The 23,659-nt window shown below is 49.8% G+C and overlaps 1 protein-coding gene across 1 annotated transcript; it reads left to right on the top strand.

Annotated features, from left to right (window-relative positions):
- The first annotated feature begins 553 nt into the window (after positions 1-553).
- On the top strand, positions 554-23,015 carry magixa (MAGI family member, X-linked a). The gene is made up of 18 exons (XM_084679042.1): positions 554-833; positions 2,851-2,967; positions 3,770-3,889; positions 6,261-6,434; positions 6,960-7,158; positions 7,235-7,305; positions 8,043-8,210; positions 8,690-9,182; positions 9,279-9,831; positions 9,935-9,998; positions 10,102-10,545; positions 18,444-18,644; positions 18,785-18,861; positions 19,831-19,977; positions 20,094-20,232; positions 21,267-21,434; positions 21,837-22,068; positions 22,868-23,015. Exons 1-18 carry the CDS (start codon positions 554-556, stop codon positions 23,013-23,015), a joined length of 3,795 nt encoding a protein of 1,264 aa, XP_084535168.1.
- Positions 23,016-23,659: the final 644 nt, after the last annotated feature.

Below are 23,659 nucleotides of genomic sequence, written 5' to 3'. Positions count from 1 at the left end.
CTCCTCCCTGTGATACCCTGCTCCCTGTGATACCCTGCTCCCTGTGATACCTTGCTCACTGTGATACCTTGCTCACTGTGATACCCTGCTCCCTGTGATACCCTGCTCCCTGTGATACCCTCCTCCCTGTGATACCCTGCTCCCTGTGATACCCTCCTCCCTGTGATACCCTGCTCCCTGTGATACCCTGCTCCCTGTGATACCCTCCTCCCTGTGATACCCTGCTCCCTGTGATACCTTGCTCACTGTGATACCCTGCTCCCTGTGATACCCTCCTCCCTGTGATACCCTGCTCCCTGTGATACCCTGCTCACTGTGATACCTTGCTCACTGTGATACCCTCCTCCCTGTGATACCCTGCTCCCTGTGATACCCTGCTCACTGTGATACCCTGCTCACTGTGATACCCTCCTCCCTGTGATACCCTGCTCCCTGTGATACCCTCCTCCCTGTGATACCCTGCTCCCTGTGCTATCCTGTTGTGACAGTGTTCTCCCTCTGTCAGCCTGTGCGGTGTTGTGACAGAATATGCTCCCTGTGTTGCAGCGCCACCATGTCTAAGGCCACGGTGAAGAAGCTGCACTGGCGCTCCAAGGTGCAGGAGAGCTTCGTGCCGCTGGGCGGCGGCTCGGGGGAGTTGGGCGTGGCCATCGGAGGCGGTGCTGACTACGGAGAGTTTCCATTTGTCACAGCAGCACCGGGGGGAGGGGCTACGGTTGGCGACGTCATCTTGGAGATCGGGGGCACGCCTGTCCTGGGGATGACCCTGGGAGACGTGAGAGGGGTCCTCAACTCCTGCCCCCACCCCATCCGCATCAAAACTGTCTCTCCAGGTACGCCCCTGAATAACCCTCTCCTCAGCATGACCCCTGAGTATGTGAGACGTGTCTATTATTAACATGTCTCCAGGAGGAGGGAGGCTGGGATGATGGGATCTGTCATGACAGCGTACCAGTCCGTTCTGCTCTCAGTCTTCCCTCTGTCTGAGGGAAATGTGACCATAAACTGTACATCATGCTGGGGGCTGGAGGCTGGGGATTGGAGGCTGGGGCTAGGGCTGGGCCTAGAGTCCTAGAGTTGTGGGAGTCTGTTCTGTCGTCCATTCCCTGTTGTGCGTGTGTAAACATTGTGTCTGGTGAAGATAGCTAGTTCACTCTAAGTGGAAGTGACTGTCTGGACTCTATTACTTAACCTCTCAGGATGCTGTTGATGTTGAGTAGAATTGATCTCTGTCAAGGGAAGGGTGTGTTTGTGATTTTGTGTGTATGAGTCTGTGTGTGTGTATGTGTGTGTGTGTGTGGATGGGTACAGAGTAGGTTACTCCCTCTGAAAGGGAAATGTATTCAGCCCGTCAATACAGGGAAGTCACCTGTCACTTGACTCGTAAAGCACTTGAAAAAATGAAGGTTTTAGAGAGTATTGCTCAAAGTACGTGTGTGTGTTCATATGTGTGTTTGAATGTGTACCTATGTTTGTGTGTTCATATGTGTGTTTGACTGTGTACCTTTGTTTGTGTGTTCATATGTGTGTTTGAATGTGTACCTATGTTTGTGTGTTCATATGTGTGTTTGACTGTGTACCTTTGTTTGTGTGTTCATATGTGTGTGTCCGTGAGTGCCTTTGGGCCCGCCTCTGTGCATTAAGAAGTCAGAATGTGAAGTCAGAATGTGGAGGAAGGATTGATGGAGAAGATCAAAATGGGACATGAAATCCCTTACATAAGCGACATCGACATCACAACTCTCCTCAACCATACCCAAGGATATCACCCTCTCAATCTCCCTCTACTTGTCTTGTTTAAATCTTTCTCTCTTTTTCTTTCTGTGCGGTTGTTTTCCCTCCATCATACCATATGGGATCTCTTCAGGATGGGGGTATCTGTAATGTCTGGCTTGGTTCTGGAGGGGGTCGATAATAATTCAATTCAACATCCAATTCACTCAATGCTGGAAGTGAATTTATATTCCGTTCATGAACTGAGAATATTAGTCAACGTTTTGAGTGAGGGCTTCCCCAGATGGAAGTCAGAATGAGACGAGAAGTGTTCCAGGGCACTGAGAGTAGAGTAGAACACAGTAGAGTAGAACACAGTAGAGTTGAGTAGAACACAGTAGAGTTGAGTAGAACACAGTAGAGTTGAGTAGAACACAGTAGAGTTGAGCAGTCCAGAGGAAACACAACATTACCGAGCGCACTGGAACCAAATATGCTGTAGCAGAACAGAGCAGAACATAGCAGAGCAAGATAATAGAACAGAACAGAGCAGACCAGAACATAGCAACAGAATAAAACAGAACAGAGCAGAGCAGAGTATATCTGTGTATAACAGATACTGAGGGGTTATCCTGCAGCACTGAGCCTACTTAAAGAGGTCACTCTGCTTCCACTGTGACTGGGATGTCTTAGACAACTCATCTCTCTGTCTGTCAGGCCCAGAGTGTGTGTGTGTGTGTGTGTGTGTGTGTGTGTGTGTGTGTGTGTGTGTGTGTGTGTGTGTGTGTGTGTGTGTGTGTGTGTGTGTGTGTGTGTGTGTGTGTGTGTGTGTGTGTGTGTGTGTGTGTTTGCGCACGCTTATGTGTCTGCATATGCATGTCTGTGTGTGCCAGAGTGTGTCTGAGTGTGTTTGGCTCAGCCCCTGCCTGTCAGTCATAGGAAGGAGGCTGTGCCATGTCTGGGGCTGTGTTTAGTCATGGCACTTCAGAACAGAAACCCACACCTCCGAATATTGCAGGAAGACCCTGTAAAACATCAACAGAAGCTCAGGATGAAACAGTAAACGTGTGTACTGTGTGCTGATGTGCGTCCTCTGTGCTGACTGTGTGTGTGTGTGTGTGTGTGTGTTCTCCCCAGGTTCTACGCTGTGTAAGGACCTGAGGTTGTATCTCAGTAAGTGCTTTACTCCTGGCTCCATGGACAGCCAGCTGCAGCAGGTCATCAGGGAGAATCTGTACCTGCGCGCCGTGCCCTGTGAGTCTCTTCCACTGAAACACACGCATGCGGTCATTATTACACACGTGCACACACACATGCAGAAATACACACATAAAACATACATACATATATACATACATACATGCAGCCTTACATTTCTGCACTTATTCAATCAAATGTAGATCCATGTGTTTGTGCCTGCTTTCAGAAACAAACCAGCTGTATGTGAAAGATCACTGAGTGCTAGGCACTCACAGGGTTTCCACGGCAACTGTCACCAGATTTCATTCCAGCGGGTTCATTCAGGATGAAAAACACTTCATTACTCCAACCCCAACCTTTTCTCTGCCTACCCCGCCCCCCCCCTCACTTATACTAGTTTTTTCTCCAGCCTGCTCAGCCTCTCTCCCCAGCTATCCCATTCCCCCTAAGAGAGCAGCTCCTATTAAGGCGTGACCAAAATAACTAGTTCCAAGGGTCAGGCACTTGTTATGAACTTGATATATTATAAAAGAGAATGACATGGACGTTTTTGAGTGCCAAATGGAATTTTCACACACGCAAACAAGTTGACGCTGAAAGGAGAGTGGAATTTTTCAAGTGTTTGTTCTAACGAAGAGCACAAACACACACACACACACACACACAGCCTTTCAACAGGGATTGAGAGGTCCTGTTGATCCTTCTCTCCCAGTGTTCCCAGGCTGCCTCACTGTATGTCTGAGCAGCAGCTACCTCAATCTGGCAGCTTCCACACGTTACACATCCCTATTCCACGGCTGAGACACAGAAATGTAAAGATGATGATGATGATGATGATGATGATGCCCACCTCCAGGCACGACGCGGCAGCCCCGTGATGGAGAGATCTCTGGGGTGGACTACAACTTTGTCTCCATCGAGGAGTTCTTCTCCCTGGAGGAGTCTGGAGCCTTGCTGGAGAGCGGCAAGTTCAAGGGTACGACCGTGTGTGTGTGTGTGTGTGTGTGTGTGTGTGTGTGTGTGTGTGTGTGGGGGGGGGATTGTGCCTGTGTCTCTGTGTGTCTGTCTGTGCCTGTGTGTGTTACCTGGATGATGACAGGTGTCATCCCGTGGTCCGTGGGGGCAGAGCATGTGTGGTCCTATCAGAGCAGCCCTCCTACAGGGCCAGTCTCCTGCCTCACTCTGCTCTCACGTGTTAGGCCTGTCATCTGTCCTGCTGATCCAGCCACTACCAAAATCCCTAATGAGTGGCCCAGATACACAAGCACACACATACACACACACACATACCAAATTAACTGCACGCTCACACACACCCACACACACACACACGCACAGGAGATGGCTCACCTCATTATTTTAACGAGATAGCTGGACATGTACAACAGATGGCTTTGTGGGATGTGGACTCGACCTTCAACGGCCACTGAGCTATGACAGCCCCTAACTAACATAAACAGACATTAGGTTTCTGTCCTGTGTGTGGGAGTGTGGACTTGTTTGTTGGTTGTGGGGGCCAGAAGTCCCCTCAAGAATAATAAAACAAGGACAATTCAAACTTGTGGGGACATTTTCTTGGTCCTCACAAGTTGAAGTCTTATTTGTGGAGGTTTAGAGTTTGAACTTGTGTTTGGGTTAAAATTACATATGGGTTGGGATTCAGAGATGTCATGTTGACATCGCTAACGCCCTCTGTCTCATCCATAACGTACTTAAAAAATATATATATTTATTAAACCTTTGAAAACTTTTTTTTTCACACACAACACAGCACAAACACGTTTCTAGTTGTATCCTAACTTTTTAAATGTTATTTCATCCTTTGAAAATAAGTTTCCACACACCAACATGACACAAACAGGTTCACATTTTTTCGAAACTTTTTTCAACCTTTCAAAAATGTTTTTAAAACCTTTCAAAACTTTTCCACACACAACACAGTCTGACACAAGTTGTCAGAAAATCTGCTTCAGTACAGGAACAAAGTATTTGTATATCCATCTCGGTTGGGATTAGGGGTTAGGGATTGCTTTAGAGCTTGGGTTAGGTTCAGGTTTTTTTGGGGGGGTTAGGGAAAACCGGATTTTTTACGGGACTGAATTTCTTTTGTCCCCACAAGAATAGCAATACAAACTTGTGTGCGTGTCCGTCATTTGGAGAACAACCATAATCCTGTTCTAGCTGTCCTCTTCCTGGCAACTCAGTGCTAATGCATACATAAACAATACATTAAAATCTGTGGTACAGAGGTGTCTGTGGGCTGCAAGTGTAAACATCTATCTAGGATGAGTATGATGCTGTGGCTGGGGAAATGCAGAGATGGGGGGTGTGTGTGATATGCAGACAGAAGGGTGTGTGTTATATGGAGAGATGGTGGGTGTGTGATATGCGGAGATGGTGTGTGTGTGTCTCACAAAGAGGATGTGTGAAATTGTTCTGAAAGCATTAATATTGATGAGGTGGTCATTATGCAGGCACGTGGACATTCGTACACACACACACACACACACACATACATACACATGCACACATACACCATCAGTCTAAATTGGAGCCCCTGTCATCTGTGATGTCAGAGTTGGAGAGTGGAACCGTGCTGGAGTCTATTTTGTATCATTCTGTGCAGCAGAAAAGCCTCTTTTCTCCCTAATCCCCCTCTCCTGTTTCCCCCTCTCTTACCTCGCTTCCTCTCCTCTTCTGCCGCCGCCTGTTTTATTTCTTCTTTCCTCCACCACAATGTGACAAGCAGGAGGAATAAGATCAAAATGAGTAATAGGGATGGAAATAGCACCTGAGTGACTCTCTTCTGGTGTCAACCATCTCTCTGCTGTTCCTTCTCCAACGTGTTTGAATCAAACCACTTCTCTGAAACCTCTTTGTCACTCTATCTTTAACTCTTTATCTCTCTCTTTAACTCTCTCTCTCTTTAACTCTCTCTCTCTAACTCTCTCTCTCTTTAACTCTCTCTCTCTAACTCTCTCTCTCATCTCCCCAGGCTGTGGACAGTGAACCCTTTGACACCCTGGGCCATGGGGCAGTGGCTTGATCAAATCTGAGGGGTTTAACTATGCATTAGTGTTAGCGTGGAACAGAGGCACTTAGCAGGCACAAACTGTCCGTTCTCCTGGTGCTTAGTTGGTCTAACAGTCTCTACTGCAGCTTCAACAGAGACCTGATCCTGTTCCACAGGTTTCAATCCACAACTTAACGTTTAAAGAACAATCTATTAACCCCTTAACCCTATAAAACTTAAACCATTTGTTGCATGGATGTTTTTGTAGATGAATATTTTCTTTTAATTGTTAACCAAACTTCCCCTGACCACTTCCTGCTCTTTGTCCATTTAGGGAACTACTATGGTACACCACGACCAGTCCACATTGGCCCAGAGAGCCCACCAATCACGTACCAGGAGCACCGCAACCTGCTCCGGAACTTTAGAACACGCAGCAAGTCTCTTAGCAACCTGGAGAAGGCTGTGGAAGAAGGGGAGAACAGCGAGGAGGACTCTGGCCTCTCAGGTAATCTCACACAAACATTGACATTTACATTTAGTCATTTAGCAGACACTCTTATCCAGGGACATCCCCCCGAGGCAAGTAGGATGCCTTGCCCAGGGACGTCATTTTGCACAAATCGAACCGGCAACCTTCTGATTCATTTGACATCTGACATCATTTGAATGCATAGGACCATAACATGTTTCAAACGGCAAATACATTTGAAACTCAAAAAACGGCATCACTATGAGCACATATACACAAGTATAGTGGTGGACATTTACCCAAACATGCATCTGTCACATTTGACAGATCTCTAATAGAAGTGTCTTGCTGAAGAGCACATGTGGATGTTAGGGATATTACCTCAGTTGAACCAGTATTGTTGGGCAAAAGGCCAGTGAAGAGAGATGAGTGAGGATTGAGATGAGTGTTTACTCTTAAGGCTTCTGCAGAGCAAAGCGCTTGATTGGGGATTTAGCTAAGATAAGTTCAACACTATTTTGGGGAATTAAAAGTGTTTTTGTGTGCTGTGTGTGCTGGCAGCAGGCTCGGTGGGAGCTGGCAGTGCGCCCCCTGCTGGCCTGCCCCTCAGCCAGTCATGGGAGTCGGGGGTCAGGGACGCCAGCGGAGCGGAGAACGGAGCCAGCGGCACGCTCAGCAGGGCTGGCAGCACCAGGGGGGGGGCGCTGCCCCAGAACTGGGAGCTCGCCTTCAGCGACTCAGGAGAACCATACTACATTGAGTGAGTCCCAACTGACTGAGCTGTGGCTGAGGATGAATGGATGATGGTGATGATGATGGTTTCTCTGTGTGTGCAGTCACAACTCCAAGACCACCAGCTGGTTGGATCCCAGGGCTCAGAGCAAAGAGATCGTCAGCAAGACAGAGTGTGAGTCCCTGTCCCACACAGTCCTTTATCTCTCTCTCTCTCTCTCTCTCTCTCTCTGTCTCTCTCTATGTCTATATGTCTCTATGTCTGTCTATCTCTCTCTCTCTCATTGTTAATCCCTCACTCTTCGGTGCCGATTCATTGAATCATTCTGTCAATGTCTCAATCTATCTCATTGTTTCTCTTGTCTTTCTCTTCTCATTACTTTCAAATTAAACTCTGTTCTATTTTGCATAGTTTTTCATGTGTGTGGACTGTCCTGTGATGAAAGGACATTGTCTTCTGCTTCTTCTTCTGATGTTATTTTACGTCCAGTTTGGCAGGAGCAGTGAAAGTAATTGCAGTGTATCCCCTTGCACAGTAGAGGGTGCTGTAGAATCACAACAAATCTGGGTCCTCAAACATTCATTGGGATCACGCTGGGAGAGAGGGATCAACAGGACCTCTCAATCCCTGTTGACAGCTTCTTGTCTCATGTATATCTCTTCTCACTGTATGTAGGGCAGGCTTTAATTTTGATCTGTTATGAATGGAGAGAATCAGAGTCACAAAATAAACCCTTGTAATAAGAGTTCTTACATTAGCAAGGATAAGACAAGTACAAGCTACTGTTCGCTTAGTGCAAACCATCGTCTCATATCATGTATGATTAGTACCCATGTATTCACAAACATTGATGTGTACATGTTTGTCCAAGCAGTAAATCTGTGTCCTGTGTGTGTGTGTGTGTGTCCCAGTGCCTGAGTTTACAGACCAGCCAGCAGAACTTAAGGGCTATTCCATCCACACGCGTCTGTCGAAAGGCCCTCGAGGGTTTGGCTTCAACATCGTAGGAGGCAGCAGGCCCAGGGAGTTCTTACAGGTGTACAGTGTTACACCAGGAGGACCCCCCGCACTCAACACAGGCACGTTGTCTCTCGCCCCCCTCTCTCTCTCCCAACTTACTCTTTCTTCATCTCTTCCTTCCTTCCTTCCTTCCTTCCTTCCTTCCTTCCTTCCAATGTCTTTACTCAGACCTACCTCACGTCACCCAACCATCATCCCTTTTTATTTCTTTATTTTTTCACTCACTTTCTCCTTCTCTCTCTATTTTTGAATCTCATTTACTCGCCCTCCCTCCCTCAGTCTCTATGGGTGGGATTAGCGGTATGTGGTTGTGAGGTTTTCTCATGGTCAGAATCTCCGGATCTAACCCTAATCCCACTGAGGGATTATATTCCAGCTATCCCTTACTATCCCCTTAGTCAGGACAGCTCACGTGCACCACCGTGCACAGACAGGAAGGTATCTGGCACAGGCTGACCCAAGCACTGACATTGCACGCATGCATTCACATGCCCCCACAGACACACACTTTCATTGTGTGCGTTTGTTTGTCCTCCAGCTGATCTCCTGGTCTACATCAACGACAGCTGCGTCCTGGGTCTGTCCCACAAGGAGGTGGTGGAGATGCTCAAGTCTGTCCCCATGGGTCACAGCGTGGACGTGGTGCTAAGGCGGGGCTACCCCATGCTCTACAACCCAGACGGCTGCCCTAAAAAGGCCCCCGACGCCGCCTCAGCCTCGGCCTCCTCCTCCCAGCCCTCCACCCCCGCCGAGGCCCCCCACCCCCCCGGCTTGGCCAACCTCAACCGCGCCCTCCCAATTCACCACCAACACAACGCCAACTATTTCAGAGGGGGAGGGGCCTCTGGGCTGGACGCCAATGGGAATGCGGCCTTGGCCCCTCCCTCTTATGCTCCTCTGACCAATGGGCTTCCTGGGCCTGGCCCAGGCTCCTCCCACAGCAGGGGTGTGCCCCCCCCTCCTCCACCAGAAAGGTCTTCAGCCAGTCAGAGTGATTCGGATGGTGCCTCAGTGGTTGGCAGTCAAAGCAGGTAAATCACGACCACCCAGGTATAGACTTGGGGTGGTTCCTTTCGACTCCAGCCTTTCAACATCCTTTCTACATCTCTTCCTCTTCCTGCTTCCAGGTCGTCTCTGATTCGCTACAACAGCAGCACTCTCCCTGCCCAGAGCTCCAAGTCGTCAGAGAGTGACCTCTCCACCATCGCCCTGCCCATCTCCAAACTCCCCCTGTCCCAGCCTGAGACTGGCAGCTCCACGCCCCCCGGGGGTCCCTGCCAGCGCCCCCCTATGCCCCAAACCTCCCTCACTCTCAGCCCCCCCTCTGAGGTGCCCTCATGTGGCTTTAACGGTTGCCCTGCCAACAACCACCCTCCCAGGGGGAACTCCAGCACCCTGCCCTCCCCAGGGTCCAGCTCTGGTGCCGGGGCCGGGCCTGGGGCTGGGGCTGGGCCTGGGGCTGGGCCTGGGCCTGGGCCTGGGCCTGGGGAGCTAGTGCCCGTAGCTTTGGGCAGGAGCGAGGGCGGGGGGATGGGCTTCAACATGACAGCAGGGGGGCCGGGGGGGCAGCTGGCCCTGGTGAAGAGGGTGTGGGACAGGAGGCAGTGCCCCTCCCTGCAGCCAGGGGACACCATCGTCAAGATCAACGGAGCGGACGTCCAGGGCCTCAGCTTCACACAGGTTGGTAGTGGTAGTGTACAGTACAGTAGAGCCCACAGAGCCAGGAGAGCTGTGGGCTATGCAGTGTGGATGGACATGTGAGCGGGTGTGTTGGTATTCCCAGGTCCAGAGAGTTCTGCAGGACCACACCAAGCAGGGAGACGTGGTGCTGCTGGTCTACAGAGGGGGTGAGTGGACTGGACACACCTGACACATACATCTCGGTTCCGAGTTTCAGTCATGGACACTACATTTTTTTTGCGCTCTCTCCTTGTCTCTCTTTTTCTGCAGGATCCCACTCGCTTGTCTCCCCCAACCTCTACAAATCCCCCTCTTCCCCCCCTGGCCCCCCTGGCCCATCAGGCCACGCCTCCTCCGACATGCCTTCCTCAGCCTCAGATGCCTTGCTGCCCTCCCACCCTCACCCTAACCCCCACCTCCACCCCCCTGGGAGTCTGGCCCCTCCCAGCCCGGCCGCAGACCCGCCGTCCCTGGTCCAGAGCACCAGCTTCCTGGACTCTGTCCCCGTTACCCTGACGCTGGAGCCCAGGGACTGGCAGGGGGTGGAGGAGAGTGCCAGGGGTCCCCCCCCCTCCAGGAGCTCGTCCCTGGGGGCCGTGGCTAAAGGACAGGTGGACAGCCGAGGAGGGCCGAAGACCCTGGAGGTGGAGCTCAGGAGACGACCTGGGGAGGGCTTCGGATTCGTCATTGCCTCTCAAGACGTGGCCAATGGTGGTGAGTCGTCCTCGGATGTCTTTTTGTCTGAATTTGTGGGCCTATCAGTGCCAGAGATACATCCAAGAAGGAGCTTCCTCCTGCCATCCCTTCATCTGGACCATGCCGCTATGAAATCCTGGTGTTGGTCAATCCTGTGATGTTGTTGGCCAATCCTGTGATATATGAAGCTCTCAGATGTGGAAACCCTTCAGAGTCCTCCTCAGTCTCTCTCCAGGGGAGTAAACACTGCGGATGATCCCAGCATGATGGGTTTAGCAAGCCTGTCTCCTGACAGCATCTGCAGGAATGCTGGCTTATCATCGTGGGTTTGATCACTCCCTGGTCCGTTGGAGCTGTCTTGGTTTGGAGCCTTTAACTCTTAGAAGCTCAAGGTTGTGAGGTTTGATTTCCATTGGAGCTGACCAGTTCATCCCTGCTGACCTTGCACCAAAGTTGTGTTGCTCAGTCGGTTACAAAACTCATTTTCCAAGGTTGTGGGTTCAATCCTTACTTACTCCACATACAATACATGCTCCCAGTACCCATAAAAAGAGTTAGGAAATGAATAAAACATGTCTGTAGCACATGATGTGTTTAATTCCATCATGTACAGTCGAGGATTGTACGTTGAGTTTGGCATGTTGGACCCTCAGGAGTTTTGAGTCAGCCTCATCATGCCTCAGTGCATGGTAGAACGCTCTTACGGTGCTCTGGGACAATCTTTAGTCTCCCGTTTCAGAACTCGGTCCTAGTGAGGTAGAGTTTGACTGTGCGTGGTGAGCTTTGATCCCTTCTGTGTCATGCCTAGATGATCATTACCGATGTGTGTGTGTGTGCGTGTGTGCGTGTGTGCGTGTGCGTGTGTGGTCCATATCCAGAAGCCAGTTCTGCTCAATAGTCTGCACATGCAGTTTGGTTCCTCGACTGAGTGTGTGTGTGTGTGTGTGTGTGTTATTTCAGTCAAAGAACACAGAAGGATAAACGTCATTTAGCTGCTATGTTGTGTATTGTGAACCCCAGCTCCTTTATCATCTCCCTACTTTCCATTCACTGTTATCTGCTGCTGCTCTTAGGAGTCTCTCTCTCTCTCCCCCTATTTCTGTCTCCCCTACTTTTCTCTCTCCGTCTCTCCCTCTTCCCTCCCTCTGTCTCTCTTCCTCCCCTTCAATCTTTTTTTTCTTCCTCTTTTCTCCCTATTCTGTGTCGTATGAATTGGCACTGAGCAGTATTAAAATGATCTCTGTCTGTCTCTGTTTCCCTCGCCTTTTCTGTCACTCTTTTCCCCCCGTCCGTCCCAGTTCCCCTCCCCTCCTTCCCCGCTCCCCCCTCCCCTCCCTCCTCTTAGTATCGCCCTCTCAGTATCGCCCTCTCCTGCTCCTGCTGATACTCAGTTGCAGTTGGCCAGTTCCACATGCACGACTGGTCTCCCACAACCAGAGACAGACAGAGGGAGAGAGAGTCCGATATTTGCAGTGCGTTAGTATATGTGTGCGAGGCAGTCATTTAGAACACAGATTTAGGTTATTTTGGGATTATTTGGATTATTATCTCACCCAATCGGCCAGGCAGGAAAAATGTTGGAGAGACTGCAGTCTGCGCTGAAAACTGTCAAGGACTCAAAACGTAACTATTCTTGTTCTTGTACTTCTTACTTTTTCTCTGTCTTCATGTAAAGTTTACGGTCAATCTGCTTTCAGTTCAAAAACAGTTCTCTGCTTGGTCAAAAGCAGCTGTCATTATTTTCAGTGCAGGCTTGGTCTTAGTCCTAGACAGTCTCTGAGTAGCAGATCAGTTTCTGGTATGTGTTGACAGAGCTGACGTAGTGGACATGAGTTACAGCTTCTGAGCCCAGGTAAAAGCAACAGAGCCGTGAGACCATACTAACATGCAACCAGCATGCAGTATATGTACAGTACATATTACATTTAGCTAACTTTAAGTCTGTACTAGGGCTAGCTAGCCTGGGTTTAGGCAGTACTGTACTACAGTCTATTCTAGTGCTAGCTAGCTTGTGTTAAGGTATTTTTTCTGCACTTAACCAGCTGTGGCTAACCTGCATGAAACTGAGATGCCAGAAATATTTTCAGCCCCCCCTCCAGCCTTAATCAGTTGTGATGAATGCCCTGCTTCTTGGACCAGGTTGACTGTGTGTGTGTGTGTGTGTGTGTGTGTGAGTGAGTGCCCATGGACCAGGTTGACTGTGTGTGAGTGCATGCATGCGTGATCAGTTTAGCGTGCCTACCTCTCAGTTTCTCATGAAAAAATGGGGAGGCAGTCATGCAGACACACACACACGTACATAAAGACACACACATACACACACACACACACCAGGGGATCCCCACACTCATTGACAGAGTTCACAATTTACAGAAGTGTTCTTAACAGATCATTGTTTAAACCAGTACTTTGTAATTGTATTCTATGGCTATTCTCTCTTTCATCATTAGAGCTGAATCTCCAAAAGATGATTAAAAACATGGTTAACTAAGGACTGTAGTTACTCTGGCTGTTTGCTGTGTGTCCCACCCATCAAGTCTGAATGAGCTCATGTAGGGTCATCTCATGTAGCGTCCGTCCTGTTTGTCTGCACGCACACACACACACACACACACACACACGCACACACACACACACACACACACGCAAATACACACCCTGTCTGTCTGATATAAGAACATTAAATCTGGCAGCCAGTTCTTTTCTGCTGTTTTTCTGCATCACTGGGGCCGTATGTGTGTGTGTGTGTGTGTGTGTGTTTGGGATCCCTGTCAGCACTTCTGCTTCAGCTACTAAGTGTGTCTGTGTACTCAGTATGTTGGTGTCTCTGTTTTCTATTTTTGGAACATCTCTTCGTGTGTGTGTGTGTGTGTGCGTGCATGCATGGGCATGTCTCTGCCTCAAAGGACATGTCACTTGTGGGTCGTGTATTAAAGTGTGTGTGTACCTATCCAGGCGCAGTGGGGAGGATCTATGCCCCACATACGGTACCAAGTCCTCGGTCATTCAAATAGCATGAACCCTCCATCTTCCTTCCTCCCTTATCCTCCATCCATCCCTCCATCTTTCTCCATCCGTGTCTTTTTCGTCGTTCTCTCCTGCAGCCGTCATCCCCCTCCTCCACTTTCCTCCACCCCAGCTCTCTACCCTTCTCCTGCCTTCCATCCCTCCACTGCATGCCCTTCACCCTGTAACAGTCATCTCCACTCCCCCTCCACCCTCCTCCATCCATCCTCCCCTCTCCACACACTCCTTTAGGCTCTACCCAGAACTGCATTGGGAAGGCTTTAGCTTAGGTGGTGTTCGGTATGGATGTTAACTTTGTTGGGTGACTGTCCTTGCTGTGGTCATGTGACCTTTGGCTGGAGGATATTGCCCACACATGCAGGTAGAGACACGTCAGCATCACTCTGTATCAATCCTGAAAACCCTGTGGGTGTGCCCAATTTTCTTTTGGGGAAAGCACATAACGGTGTCTAAAGAGTTTTAAATGTCAGGGAATCTAAATAAAACGTTAGCTGTTTGTGACCAAACATGCTGTCAGAACTACTGTAAGTCTAGCTGTTAGGATCCAGAACGTTACAATCACTTCTCGAAGCTGCTGTAGTCTCGCAGAAAGGAGGCACGCCTGTTTACATCGCTAACCCTTGTTCACATGCTTGTTTACATGTTTGTTTACATGTTTGTTTAGTGTTTCTTCAGTGCTTGGGGAGGGTTGTTGAGATAAGTTAACCAGATGGAGTGTGTGCGTGTGTGTCTATGGTTGACTGTCCAGCCATGTGTTCTATACATGCCGGTATGTGTGTGACTGTCTGTTGTGAACAGATTGTGCTCCATGTATGTGTGTGTATGTGTGTGTGTGTGTTATGCAAGGGCTCTGGCACCGACAGGGGTGCACAGCTGCCAGCTCTCCGTACCTCTGGAGCGTTACCCTGGCACAGAGCGCCAGACCAGGGCTGAACAACGTCTCCATGTACAAATGATTATGTCATCATTGTTCAAGGAATACGCTGCTCCACGCTAACTGGAGTTAGTGACACAGCAGTACACACAAATGCAAGGGACCTCACACGCACAGTAGGACACGGACACACGTTTGCACAGCCGCGCACGCACGCACCACACGCGCTTACACCCTGATTCCTGTCACGTTTGTTTTATGTAACCTTTATTTAACCAGGTGAGTCTGAGCCAGTGCTGGGTCTTTGACAGTGCGACCTGAAGGCACCACATTGTCCTAGAGTACCCACAACTGGCTCAGGATTCAAACACAAATATGGCTAAACCTGTAACGCTGACATCCTGTTGGAGGATTTGAGAAGGTAAGTCACTTGTCAGAACTATGTATGTGTGAGGGTGGTGTCAGGGAGGAGGATCAGAACAACAGGGGAAAGGAGTTCTCTATCTCTCTGGGTTCTTGCAGCAGTGCAGACTACACTGTACTTAATCTGGCTTTAGCTCATAGACAAAGACGAGGTGTTTGGGTGGGTGTCATTTTGTAGTTTTCAGTGGACATGCTCCTGGAGATTGTTATGCAACATAAGCCTTGCTATCTACTTCACTGACTAACCCCTGCATGTACTGTACAGCTACAGCTAATCCTAACCCCTTCTCTCTTTCCTTTATCTCTGTTTTTCTCTCTCTGTCTCTCTCCCTTTAACTGTCTTTTTCTCTCTTTCTCTTTTTCTCTCTCTCGTACTCATTATTCTCTCTCTCAATTGCTCTCTCATTTTCCTCTCTCTTTCTCCATCTCTTCTTTCTCTCTCTCACCCAGTAGACCAGCTGTGCTGTGTATTTCCAGCTGTGGCTCTGCATTAAAGAGTGTGCGTATGCCTTGATGCTGCTGTGTGTGTCTGCTGTCCTGTGTGTGTGTGTGTGTCTTGTGTGTGTGTGTGTGTGTGTGTGTTCTCTTTAACTCTCTAACCACTCCTAAGTGGGACAGAGGGAGAGGTACTGGGAGAGGTATCAGACCTGTTAATATTAATGTAATGAAACATGTATGTTTCAAACAGGAAGATGTAAAAACATTAGATGATAACAAGAGTACAAGGATTTAGTCAACAAGAACACAGTAGAATGGAGCAGGCAAACAAACGTCACATGACAGTTCTCACATGTCTGTCTTCATTGACCAACCAGCTGAGTTTCAACTCTGTCAGTAGAAGGTCATGTGAACTGCTGGATTAAGAAATCATGTGAGCTACTTTCTATATTCATATGGGAGGTCTAAAAGATGCATGGATTCTTAATAATGTATGTTTTATTCATTATTAAGCTACCCTAGTAATAACTACACTATGTACCAGTGTTCATGTGATAAAAGCAAGTGGAGCAACTGTGTGTGTGTGTGTGTGTGCGCGCACGCACTTTTGTTTGTGTATAGACCCTCCCGTGTTTATTGAATTGTATCTAACATGACCTTTGATGCTACATTAGATATGAACTGTAATTATAAACAGTCTGTCTCGAGGAGCTGCAGTATTTAACATGTTTAAACTCCTCAGTCTGTCCTTACACACAGTATGAGTGCTGATTGAAGTGGTTCTACATCAGTTCCCTAGATAATGACAGCTCCTCTGAAATCTTGGTCACTTTCATCACACACAGACACTTGTCGGTTGTGTGTGCGTTTCCTAACCTGTACTTTGGGACTATATGAGGACCATTGTTTGTGTGCTAATATTGACCTCAGATGCCTAAAAAAGCCGAAACGCAATTGGGCGGATTTGAGTCATGTCCCTTTATTGGCTGACTACACTATGTAAAGAGATGTACTTTGGACCCTCAGTAAGTCTCTTAGGATAATAGCATCTAGTAGATGCAGTAAGTGAAATGTAAGTGGACTCGTGCAGTACTGCAGTATGTAAATTGTACTTTTTATCAGTGTATATTGACTGTATCCACATACGACCTTAGTGATGGTAGGAGGGACAAAGAGATGGTGGAAGAAGGGGGGGAGGGAGGGGAAATGGGATAAGAGAGGGTGGAGTAAGAGTAGAAAAATAGAAATAGAACACGTCATCTTGAGTTCATATAAACACACACACACACACACACATACACACACACAGGAGAAAGAGAGAGAGTCCACTTGCTCTAACAGGCATGCTATGTCAGAAGCTGCAGGTTTAGCTCTTCTGTGTGAACCTCCACCGTACAGTCTGATAGTCAGGGACTGTGTGGCTACCAGCAACCTGGCTAAACTAAACCCATTAACCCCCTTCCTGCCTTCTCCACTCATACACTGCCCCGGGGCAGTACCAGCCTGTTCCCAACCATGGACTCATCCAGGGATCAATATACGGGCTGTGATGGTCATCATTGATCTAGATGTTCTAATGGCCTCCCCAGGGTGTGTGTGTGGTGCTGATGGGGGGGGGGGGGTACTGGCCCCTGGACCATAGGTCACAGCACTGCTCCGTTGGCTGGATTACACCCACCCAGCTGGCTGAGAGTGTGTGTGTGTGTGTGTGTGGTGGGTGGTCAGTCTCTCTCTCTCCCTCACGCGTAGACCCAGATTATGCTGCTCTGTTTATCACCATGGACGTCCCCGCAGAGCTGTGTGAGTGAGCGCAGAGACTACCTACTCCTTTCATCCCTTCAGCCTCACTGAGGCTGCTGCTGTCCGTGGGGGTGGGTGGGGGTGGGGTGAGGGGGTGGTGTGGGGTGGGGTGGGTGGGGGTGGGGCGATGGTCTTATCCTGCGGTGCCCTTTGGACGTGTTTACCATGTACCACGTTTTAATCCTCTTTCTCTCTCCTGCTTTTCTCTGCCCCTTTTTTTCCCCCTCCGTCTCTGACTTAAGCCGTCCTCCCTCTCTTTCCCCCCCACTGTAATCCAGCCCTCGAACCCTTTCAAGAACCCCTATCCCTGCCCCCTCCTTCTCTCTCTCCATCCCTCTCTCTCCCTCCCAGGGTGTACAGGGTTAATGTGCTGTGTGAGATCAGGTGATCCTAGCTCCTGTCTGTAATGGAGCGTGTGAAGAGAGGCAGGCAGACAGGCAGGCAGGCAGGCAGGCAGGCAGGCTGGCAGACAGGCTTTAGTGGATCCTCATGATAATGGTTCTCTAATGGTTCTCTCCTCACTGGCCCACAGCCTGCTCTCTGGCAGCCTGTCTGTCTGGAAGCCTGTCTGTCTGGCAGCCTGTCTGTCTGGCAGCCTGTCTGGTTGTCAGCCTGTCTGTCAGCTTGTTACAGTCTCCCTCAGGCAGAAAATGCCTCTGAGAACTGCTTCTCGTTTCCTCTTTTTCTCTTTCTCTCAAGTTTCCACCCCTGAGGTTTTGGATCAGGTGGAGGGGTGGAGAAGATCCAGGCTAAGTTTTGTGTGTTTCTGCCTGCGTGGAGTGTGTGTGTGTGGGAGGGGGGGTTGTAGTAACTACAGTCTGCATATCCCTCTCCATGTGCTCCTAGAAAGATCATGTAGCCTGCAGTACAATACACGCAGTACCATAAACTCAGATTACACACACACACACACACACTCTCAAACAGACAGACAGACAGACAGGCTCATACAGTCCGACTGGAGACTGAGGTATGTGTGCTAGATTGAGCCCATTGCTTCCTGGGACATCTGAACACTGTGCATTGATGCGTACAAGCATCACTTAATTTCACCACCGGAAGTTGGCCTTCGTTCAATAATTGAGTCTCACATTAATTATTAGCAGCTCTGTCATGGCGTTTGGCCACGAAGAGGCTGAGGAGGCTATTTTAAGACACCAGCCGTCTTCTCCTGTAATGTAGGATGTCTGCCTGTGTTCACACAGACTCCACCACGTCCCCCTAACTCCGGGTCAGGACACAGTGTGACTGCAGGGTCTTCTTGTCTACCGTCAGACCTGACTCTGTGTCTGTCTGTGTGTGTGTGTGTGTGTGTGTGTGTGTGTGTCTGTGTGCGTGTGTGTGTGCGCTCCAGCCTCATCCATGCTGTCTCACCGCTTTGTGACGGTGCGTCGGGGCAGCCCTGCGGCGCGGAGCGGCCACATCCAGCCAGGGGACCAGCTGGAGGCTGTGGAGGGGCGCTCCGTGGTCACTCTGCCCCACAGAGACCTCGCCCAGATCCTCCGTCGAGCGGGAAACACACTCCGCCTCACCATCATCCCCCGATCACACACCAGTATGTACACACACACTCACAATCACACTCCCAGGACGTATACCAAGAGGTTGTATCCCTCTTTACCTTCCTCTTAGTCAGTACTAAATCTCCCTCCTTTCTCTCCTGCTCTCCTCATCCCCCTGTCCCTGTCTCCCTAGACCCCTCCAGTGTATCAGAAGCTGCAGAGCTGGACCCTGATGGCAGGGTCAGGAAAGGTCACAGGGGCAAGCCAAAGGTGAGCTGAGTTACCAAGGCGATGACACTCCTTGTAGCTGTACATACTGTACAGTATGTGAAATCATAAAACGGTGACAGTGTACATTGTATCACTCCCTCCTCTCCTCTCTCCTCCTCTCCTCCTCTCCCCTCTCCACTCTCCTCTCTCTTCCCCTCTTCTCCTCTCCCCTCTCCTCTCTCATCCTCTCCTCCTCTCCCCTCTCCTCTCTCCTCCTCTCCTCTCTCTTCCTCTCTCCTCCTCTCCCTCTCCTCTCTCCTCCTCTCCTCTCTCTTCCTCTCTCCTCCTCTCCCCTCTCCTCTCTCCTCCTCTCCTCTCTCTTCCCCTCCTCTCCTCCTCTCCCCTCTCCTCTCTCCTCTCTCCTCTCTCTTCCCCTCTTCTCCTCTCCTCTCTCCTCCTCTCCCCTCTCCTCTCTCCTCCTCTCCTCTCTCCTCCTCTCCCCTCTCCTCTCTCCTCCTCTCCTCTCTCTTCCCCTCTTCTCCTCTCCTCTCTCCTCCTCTCCCCTCTCCTCTCTCCTCCTCTCCCCTCTCCTCTCTCCTCCTCTCCTCTCTCTTCCCCTCTCCTCCTCTCCTCTCTCCTCCTCTCCTCTCTCCTCCTCTCCCTCTCTCCTCCTCTCCCCTCTCCTCTCTTCTCCTCTCCTCCTCTCCCCTCTCTTCTCCTCTCTCCTCTCTCTTCTCCTCTCTCCTCTCTCTTCTCCTCTCTCCTCCTCTCTCCTCTCCTCTCTCCTCCTCTCTTCTCTCCTCTCCTCTCCTCTGTCCTCTCCTCTCTCCTCCTCTCTTCTCTCCTCTCCTCTCTCCTCCTCTCTTCTCTCCTCTCCTCTCTCCTCTCCTCTCTCCTCTCCTCTCCTCTCCTCTCTCCTCTCCTCTCTCCTCCTCTCTCCTCTCCTCTCTTCTCTCCTCTCCTCTCCTCCTCTCCTCTCTCTTCCCCTCTTCTCCTCTCCTCTCTCCTCCTCTCTTCTCTCCTCTCTAGCAGGAGTCTAAATTCTACAGCGTGGATCTGGAGCGTGGCCCCACTGGTTTTGGTTTCTCCCTGAGGGGGGGCAGTGAGTACAACATGGGGCTCTACGTGCTGGGCCTCATGGAGGGGGGTCCTGCCTCACGCTCACACAAGATCCAGGTAAGACACACACACACAATGTCCATTCTTCATCAATGATCTTAGCATTTCCTCGCAGTACTATAACTGTGGAAGGAATGTTGTCTACGTCTCTGAGCCGGTGCTGTGTCCCGCAGGTGAGTGACCAGCTGGTGGAGATCAATGGGGACAGTACAGTGGGGATGACCCACAGCCAGGCGGTGGAGCAGATACGCAGGGGGGGGCACCGCATCCACCTGGTCCTCAAGAAGGGCAACGGTTACGTCCCTGACTACGGTGAGGAGGGGGGGGGAGGCGTGGGGGTGCACGTGAAGGGGAGTGGAGACATGTGGGGTCTAAAAGGTTTGCTGGAAACTTCTATCTTCCAATTTTCCGTCGGTCTGCTAGTCCCTATCGGACCTGTTACCCTTTTTCTCTTCTCTGCTTCCAACTGTACAATGTGGTGCTGGGAACACTGAATCTATCCTGATTTCTGACTTCTCTCTCTCTCTTTCCATGTTTGGATTCTTCTTCCTCTCCTTTCCTGTCTTCTCCTTTTCTCTTTCCCCTGTTCTCCATCTCTCAGTGGAGCTGTCCAGTCTGTCTCTGTGTATGACCAACTCCAAGCAGGGAGAGCCCTGTTTCTATGTCATCGGCAGGACAGAGAATACGCGGTTGGTAACCCTCCCTGTTAGTCACTCACTTTTTTCTTTGGTTTCTCCTCCTCATCCCTTCATCCTCTTTATATTTGATCTCGTCAACAGAGATTGTCCATTCTCTCCACTGTCACCTGGTGGGATCTGTAGTAGATACCATAACCTTAACATGAAGCCACATCACGCCATCCAGTTTGTGACGTATTGGGAATATTCATGTCCTGTGATGTTCTGTTCTGTCTTCATAATGGGATGTAGTCATGTTGTGTGGTGATATGTTTTGCTGTGTCGAGATTTCTCTTGGCAGTTCTTTATCAGAAAAAGAGAACTTTCTAATCAGTGGAGTTCCATCTGTTTCAATAAGAAGACCTAGAAGGAGTTCTTTCAGCAACAGCAGTGAGCACAGTGTGTCCATCAGGGAGGGGAAAGGCAGAGATTGTGTGTTGAAACAGTGGGATTACAGGGAAAGAGCTCAGTGTTCCTGGTGGGCTGCCCATTGCTGAACACAGAACCCTAAAGCAGACACATTGTGACATGTTTGTGCTTTATTCATCCTTCAAACCCTGGAACTGTCCCTTTAAATGGCACTCCAGAGTGCCAGACTCTTTCCCCTCTAACTACCCTTTTTCTCTCTCTCCTAACTGTTTCTCTACCTCTCTCACTCTCTCCTTTCAGACCATGAGTCCGGGGCCGTCGCCTCCTCGCCCTCCTCCCACCCAGAGGAGTCGGGTGTGGATCCAGTAACCTTAGATAAGAGTCGCTCGCTGCCCAGGTCCAGACCCAACACTGACCTCGGGGAGGCCAGGGGAGGGGGGCGGAGGAGGGGGAGGCAGTCCAAGGAAGGTAGCCTGGGGGGGAGAGCGGGAAGGGGGAGGGGGAACGTTTGTCCAGACACGGACCTGGACGACCTGGATTGGCCAGAGGAGGAAGAGAGTCAGGTAGTCCGCGTTAGCCACACCTCCAAGCCACAGTCAGGAAGTAGGGAACAGGGGAAGCAATCCCAGAGTTTACCCAGGAATGCATTGCGACGCTGGGACAAGGAGATCGGGGTGGAGGAGAAGGGAGTGGAAGAAAGGAGGCAGACAGACAGACAAAGGTCTGATCAAAGTAGGGAAACTCCGAGCGAGCGGAAGATGGAGAGGGAGAGAAAGAGAGACAGAGAAAGAAATATGGACAGAGAGAGAGAGAAAGAACAGATACACCTCCCCTTATCCAATAAGATGCACCCTAAGGATGGTAAAGCAGGCGAAAGGGGCAGGGCGAGTGGACAGGAGGAGATGGAGGCGGGGCCTGATCCTCAGAGGTGGAAGCCAGAGGCGGATGCTGCTGCATCAGTGGAGAATGCTGGAATTTCTGGACAGAGAACCAATCAGAAAGCTCTGTTCTCCTTCCTCATGCCCTTGGAGGTGGATCAATCCGACGCAGAGTCCCTGGCCAGCCTATCAGAGGTCAGCATGTCTGCGGCAAGCATCGCAGGGTTAGGGGAGTGGCGCGACCCCTGGAGTACCTCGTCGTGGCAACCCCCACATGCACCCGGTCCCTGGCTAAAGCCCAGCCAGCAGAAACTGTCTCAGGTCCTACAGGGGAGCCATCCGATTGGCCGACAGGGAGGACTCTGTCTCTAATTGGCTGGCAGTTCCTAAAGTCTGTCATCGAATAGGATGACAGGAAGAGCAATTTTTCTGATTGGCTGGCTCCTCCCCCCACACTGCGGAACATAACAGGACTGAGCTTGCTGATGACACACCCCTGCTATACACATCCCGCCTTTTAACCCCTGACCTCAACCCTCCAAATCCCACCACTGTACGAGTCTGTATCTCCATGGTCAGTTCTATCTGTTAGTGTGTAAATCCTCATCAATTGTGATAATAAGTGTGTATTAACTTCATTATCATGATCATCATCCTCATAATCACCATCTCATCTATCTAAAATGGATATGCAAGTAATCTTAACAACTGCATCTAACCCTTTTGTTCAAACTTTACAAACCAAAATACAGAGCGCTAGCGCCCACTACAGGAGGTTTCTCCGTAGAAACCAGCCTGGCAGCTGCCCAGGCCGCTAACTAGTTAAACTAGTATAATAATGATATTTGTTTCTAATATACTTTAGCATGAAAATATGATTTAGATGGCTTCTTTTTTATTTTTATATATATATATCTATGGAGTTCAATATATAGAGACTATATAGACAAGAACAAATGGTGATATTTATTCTCCTTGCTTGCTCATGACGGTATGGTCCCTCCCTGTAACTCTGCTGGACAGTGCTGTGGTGTCTGCGAGCAGCGGACAGCAGCTGGATGTGAACTGGTCAGGCCTCCACAGGTGCCTTCTGCCTCTGGACAGCACACAGTTGCTTGGTCACCAACTGGAGGTATGGAGAATGTGGCTACGACTCTGCAACGTGGTGTGACAATGTGACGTTGGAGGCAATGCTTATGGTGCACCCATACAACACGGCTTAGATGTTACATTTCTAAAAATGGCCAGGAGGAGGCAGTGTCAGAGCCACTGGGTCAGCACCGGGCTTAGCGGAGAGATATCACCATCCGTTGGAGTGATTTATCGACTGAGGTATGATGAAGCATATGGTTTGACTGGCGTGAGAGAGTGAATGATACATTCACATAAAGTGCCTCATTATCATCTTTTCTTTAGTCAGAGACGCACCCCCATCTTGAAAGATGTCCAATCAGAGCACTGGATTTTATTCACCCAGAAGCCTCTGAATTAACTCCACCCACGTACATACTGTACAGAACACGATTGTGCCGTACTGCACTACAGAACCATCACACTGTCCTGCTGCTCTAGGAGGTGCACTATCCCCCAGCAGCCAGAAGGGGGGGCTGCTGGCAGTTCCATCAGTGTTTAGTGTGCCGTGATAACTATCAGAGGAGTTCCCCTGAAGGTGGTCCATAACACAACACTGGACACAATCCTTACCAGAGCCAAAACCTTTCTAACTATAAACGTAGCTGGCCACTCCAGTTCAAGTCAACTTCAGAAATGTCTTTTTTGAAGCAGTAGGACTTTTACTGCATGTGATGTTTCATC

Source organism: Hypomesus nipponensis, chromosome 18, assembly GCF_054491055.1.
Source record: "Hypomesus nipponensis isolate SF chromosome 18, ASM5449105v1, whole genome shotgun sequence".
Taxonomy (NCBI): domain Eukaryota; kingdom Metazoa; phylum Chordata; class Actinopteri; order Osmeriformes; family Osmeridae; genus Hypomesus; species Hypomesus nipponensis.
This window is presented reverse-complemented; position numbering and strand designations above follow the sequence as displayed.